We start from the raw sequence: 4,856 nt of genomic DNA, 5'->3' as shown, positions 1-4,856 counted from the left end.
TGGAGTCTTTCCTACTTCTCATAAACACAGTGGCTGAGAGACCAGAGGAAATGGGACTTAATTGATTACCGGAGATTACTTGGGTGTATACAGCTAATGTCCGTTTCTGCACTGGACAAACGTTCACTGAGCTTCTGCCCTCAGACAGGCTACAGACAGACAGACAGACAGACAGACAGACAGACAGACAGACAGACTTGACAGGCAAAGTAAAGAGCATCAGAAAAGTCTTGCAGACACAACGTTCAGAGTTCAGGGATGTGGAAAAAGTAAAAGGAGGCACAGCAGCATCCTGAGCCAGGATCCCCACACAGACAGACTGCCGCTGGCTGCCTCTGAGGCTGGTGGCTGTCTGTCTGGGTTTGGGGCTGATAGGATTGGGGCGGGGGGGGCGGCCCTTTACCCTCACTCCAGTTGTAGCTGTAAGCGATAAAACCATTAAGTCCTCTTTTTGTTGATCCGTGTTGGATTAATAGTCGAAATAGACACATTTCAAAGCTGCTTCAGGTTCATTATGTATACATCATACCTTTATCTGCTTATGGAACCTAAATCCCACTCTAGCAGGTCACAATCTATGTTATGCCAACACAAAACCGGATCTAAACTATGAATTTAATGTGCTGCTATCGTAATCTTACGATAAGACCGATAATCTGAATAGCTAATGCAAGGTTTTGGAGGTTGCTCATCAGCCAGCAGGACAGAGGACGCGCCCAGTCTCATCGTCGCCTTATTAAAAATAAAAAATCTAAATGCTGGCAATGAACAGCTGCTAATTTATGTGCCGTCCGGGATATGCACCATTAGCAGAGGTGTCTTTTATTTATTTATTTTTTTATTTGATTATTCTGGCATTTGTTACACCCTTTTGATAATTTGTATTAGCTTTTTATCAGTGATGATTTATGGATTATGCAAGCTTTGATGCTGGATGAGGAACCAGCTGCACAGATCCAAAACTGTCATCATTGCTCCTCAAGTCACACAATGCCTTCATCTGTGATTGGCTTCATACTGTCTGCTCGCAGCCCGGAGGATTCCTTGGTGCACTCTATTCACGCTAGCTAGCTGGCAGCTCGGCTGCTTTGGTAACTATGGAAACAGTTTCCCCTGGTTGAAGAGACCGGGCCTTGCTAGGCTAATTGTGAGCAAGTGAAGCGTGTCTGCAAAGTTAGCTGTAGTCCCAGCCGGGTCGATGGCCTGTTTAAGTTTTTGTTGTCACTGATTTTCACAGATTTGTCATGCAGTAATCATCGCAGTAGAAGTGGTGTTCTTATTTCAAATACTATTTCTTTTTCACCAGAGAGCATTGAATCATCTAGCTACTTGACCTTCATACATATAGATCACCTTGAGCTGTAAGGCATTTTCCTTTTATTTTCTGACACTTTGTTTTAGACAAAACAATGAATTGATATTGAAAATAATTGTCAGTTGCAGCTTTTGCAGCTGCCTAGCTACTGCAGGTGTGTGAATGAATGATTTACATTTGCATTTATTTTCCCCTCTCTTGTAGACCGGTGTTGTGAGATTTGCCCTGAGCCTCTCCATAGACCATTTCCAACCGTGTGAAGAAAAGTGAAAAGGAATTTTAATGAATCAGTATTCGCTAGCCGACGCCATGACGGACAAGTAAGTTTATTTCTTTCTCTTTCAAAGTGTTTGTGTTTGTGTAAAGAGCCCACTGTGTCCCTTTTTGTGTAGTGTGAAGTAAGAAGATGATGTCTCTTGTGATTACGTTTCTCTCGCTCTGCACAAGATTGTCTCCTGGAAGTGTTTGTGTGAGTGTGTTTTCAGTACAGCAGTGGAGAAGAATCGGGGGGGTTCTGGTAGCAGAGAGAGAAGTGTGTTGTGTTTGGGGGGGTTGGTTATAAAGACCGTCTGTTTTGCCCCTGAAGACGTATGCCATTTGCATTAGGACTGATTTGCATTCTCGTTCACTGTGCTGGTATGTTGCTGCTGCTGCTGCTAGTTGATCTTTGTTTCCCTCACAAAACACATTTAAAAACCCTAATTTAAAGGGTTTTGAGCCTTTGTCGTACTACCTCTTCCTTTTGCTCCTTCTGTGTTCTCCACCTTTTTTTGTGGTTTCTTCTTCCCCCTTTTCATTTTGGACCCTGTCTCTTTGCTCCCTATTTTTTTTTCTCCTTTTTGTCTCTTTTGTCAACTTTGCTTTTTGTCTCTCAGTCCGGAGTTTTTGGATTTGATCTATAAAGAGGATGGAGAATGAGGGTGCAGTAAGCAAAATAATCTGCTAGCATTCATAATAAGTGGTGGAGACCAGTCATAGGGATAGGCGCAAAAAGACGGCAAAGGCCTAACAGCAAGGCTGGGCTCACTATGTGCTTGAGTTACAGAAAATGAAAGGGGAAGTTTAAAAAAGAAGTTTGTGCCCGCAACAAAACCGAGAAGAAACAGCTTGTTTTCCGAATACTGTAATGAATTATGTTGATGTTGAGGATGTATGCTTGTGCAGGACTTAGTGAAGAGGCGGAGGAGGTACATATGCATACCGCAAAGTTTCCAAAGTAGTGTTGATAGATGAAATAGGGTTGATGTGAATCACTATTTGTATGCACTTAGTCAACTTCCAGTATCTCTCCACTTGAGAGTGAGTGAGAGAGAGAGAGAGAGACAGGCCTCAGGATAGCTCCCCTGCTAACAACAGTGCTATATAAAGTGCTATATTATGTCAGTATAAAATATTGTGCATCTTAAGTAGAGCCGGATAATGCTATATTTGCCCAGAGGGGAATTCTTTTTGCAAATTAGAAGGTTGTACCACTTCAGCCGTTCCCTTAAAGCTGCAGTAGGGAGATCTGAGAAAACGTGGACTTAGCCTAAAAATTTGAACGAGCCCGACCCTTACAGGTCCCTCCCCCTTGTTCTCTGCTGCGCTACAGCCCCCCCCCTCCAGCTCCTCCCCCACAGCGGGGCCTGCCGTGAACGCGCAGCTAGTAAGCAGGCCACCGATGCTTTCCACATCCTCATGGACAATACAGGATTTACTCTGAGTAGGGTATGCTTATATAAAAATTGCTTATTAAAATATTTCTATTAAAAGTTTTGTAAATATTTTCAATGAAGGTTTAAAATGATTTTTTATGTAATCGCTCATTTGTGACAACAAATAGCACTTTACCCAATACATTACTGAATTACCTTTTGGATCTAAACTTTCAGTAGGAATGATGAATCAGTGAGGAAGCTCAATAAGCCAAGGAATAACATCTTAGAAATATGTCTTTGGTTTTATTTTGCATATGGGTAAAATAAATCAGCTTTTTCAGAAAAGTACTCCTGCACAAGGAAATACTGAACATTTTGATTTGGACTGAAGACGATTCCTTCACGTGCCTCTGTGTCCGGGGCCATGTCTGACCTGTTGAAGGAGCACAAAGAATTTGTGTCAGACATTTGATTTACAAATTACATCCTGAGGGGGAAGAAAACGTGTTTAAAAATAATCAAAAGTAGAATTCTGCATTGCCAAACTTCGACAGGGACAGCGCACAATTAAAGTTGTTTAACCATAGCTACATTTGTTGTGATTGACAAAAAAACATTTTGGCTTACTATTTGTAGGTATCGAACAATATTGCTTATACGGAGGGTGAAGGAGTTAGCAAGTAAAGTTAATCTTCACCTGCTACACCATTCCTGCTGTGCCACAAGCTAACAAGCTAACTGTTAGACTTAGCAACAAGCTACAGAGTAAACTGAGATTTGCGCTATCACCAGTGTACTGAAAGTGTACTGTAACCATCGATATCTTAGTTGTGTAGTTCTTAAAAAATGAAATAAATCAAGCAGGGATACTTACATGTCAAGCAGAAATGTGGCTAACGCTAGCTCTGAATCCGTGTTGAATCCTTCTAGGAGGCGTAGCTCCCTCCACCTCTGAAAAGCCGCTTCGATGTTGACCCTCGCTTTATTTCGGGCTCGGTTTAATTCTTAAGCTCGCTTTTTGTCATCGGTCTTCTTCTGTTTGCCCGTCTTTGTTTTCTGAGCAGGTGTCACTCGAGAAATTGGCAGTTTTCCTGAAAAGTTATTTCTCCGCGATTAGCACAACTGCAGCACACTGGCAATCTTGAGCTTGAACACGGCACGCGCTGTGCGGGGGAGGGGTATGAGCGGCGCGTACACGAGAGTGATTGACACTGCTAAGACAGTCCTCCTTGCTCTGATTGGCTGTTTTCGACCGGAGCGGTGTATTTCTGCTAGTGGCAGTAAGAGGACAGAGAGGAGCCCAGGAGCTTGATTTTTTTCACAGATTACTGTCTCATATTCTACTGTCAGACATAGTGACAGTTTTAACAAATATGTAAAAAATACATTTTTACAAAAGTTACCTACTGAAGCTTTAAGGATGCATTGCAATTTCTGCAGAGCCAGACGTTTAGGCTTGGAAGTTTATAAGTATTTTGGATGCAACATAAAGGCAGAAAAGAAAAAAGATGTTCTTTTGAAGCTATATTTTAAAAACAAGATGTAGCAATGTTTTTTGAAATGGCTCTGCTGAAGTTAAGTGAAGGCTGGGAGTTTCTAAGTAAGTAAGTAAGTAAGTAAGTAAGTGATGATGTTGTTGACAAGCTGTCCCGTTGGATGAAAGGTATCCGAGCAACCAGCAAGAAAGTGGGGGTGGTATTTTATTGTGCGCTAGATGCTAGTCCATGTTGTAGGGTGATTGTTCCTTGGGGAAGAATGATAAATGTTACGCCAAAAGGAAGTGAGGGGAAAAGTTGGAGGACGTGCCCCCCGACGGTGACGGTGAACAAAGCCATCCTCAACATGGCACTACTTAAAATTCATACAAAGGCAGAAGAAGACTGCTACTTATTTTCTCTCTTAAC

The 4,856-nt window shown here is 42.2% G+C and overlaps 1 protein-coding gene across 5 annotated transcripts in view; it reads left to right on the top strand.

Annotated features, from left to right (window-relative positions):
- The window catches only part of sema4d (sema domain, immunoglobulin domain (Ig), transmembrane domain (TM) and short cytoplasmic domain, (semaphorin) 4D), a gene marked incomplete at its 5' end in the record, with an annotated part of 42,385 nt that overhangs the window by 8,754 nt on the left and 28,775 nt on the right, over positions 1 to 4,856 (top strand). For all 5 annotated transcript variants that reach the window (XM_032539902.1, XM_032539903.1, XM_032539900.1 and 2 more), the window contains 1 exon segment: positions 1,520 to 1,635. In XM_032539902.1, coding sequence (XP_032395793.1) covers positions 1,598 to 1,635 — 38 coding nt within the window.

This window comes from Etheostoma spectabile, chromosome 16 (assembly GCF_008692095.1).
Source record: "Etheostoma spectabile isolate EspeVRDwgs_2016 chromosome 16, UIUC_Espe_1.0, whole genome shotgun sequence".
NCBI classification, from domain to species: domain Eukaryota; kingdom Metazoa; phylum Chordata; class Actinopteri; order Perciformes; family Percidae; genus Etheostoma; species Etheostoma spectabile.
The sequence above is the reverse complement of the archived record's forward strand: the minus strand, read 5'-3'. Positions and strand labels throughout refer to the sequence as shown.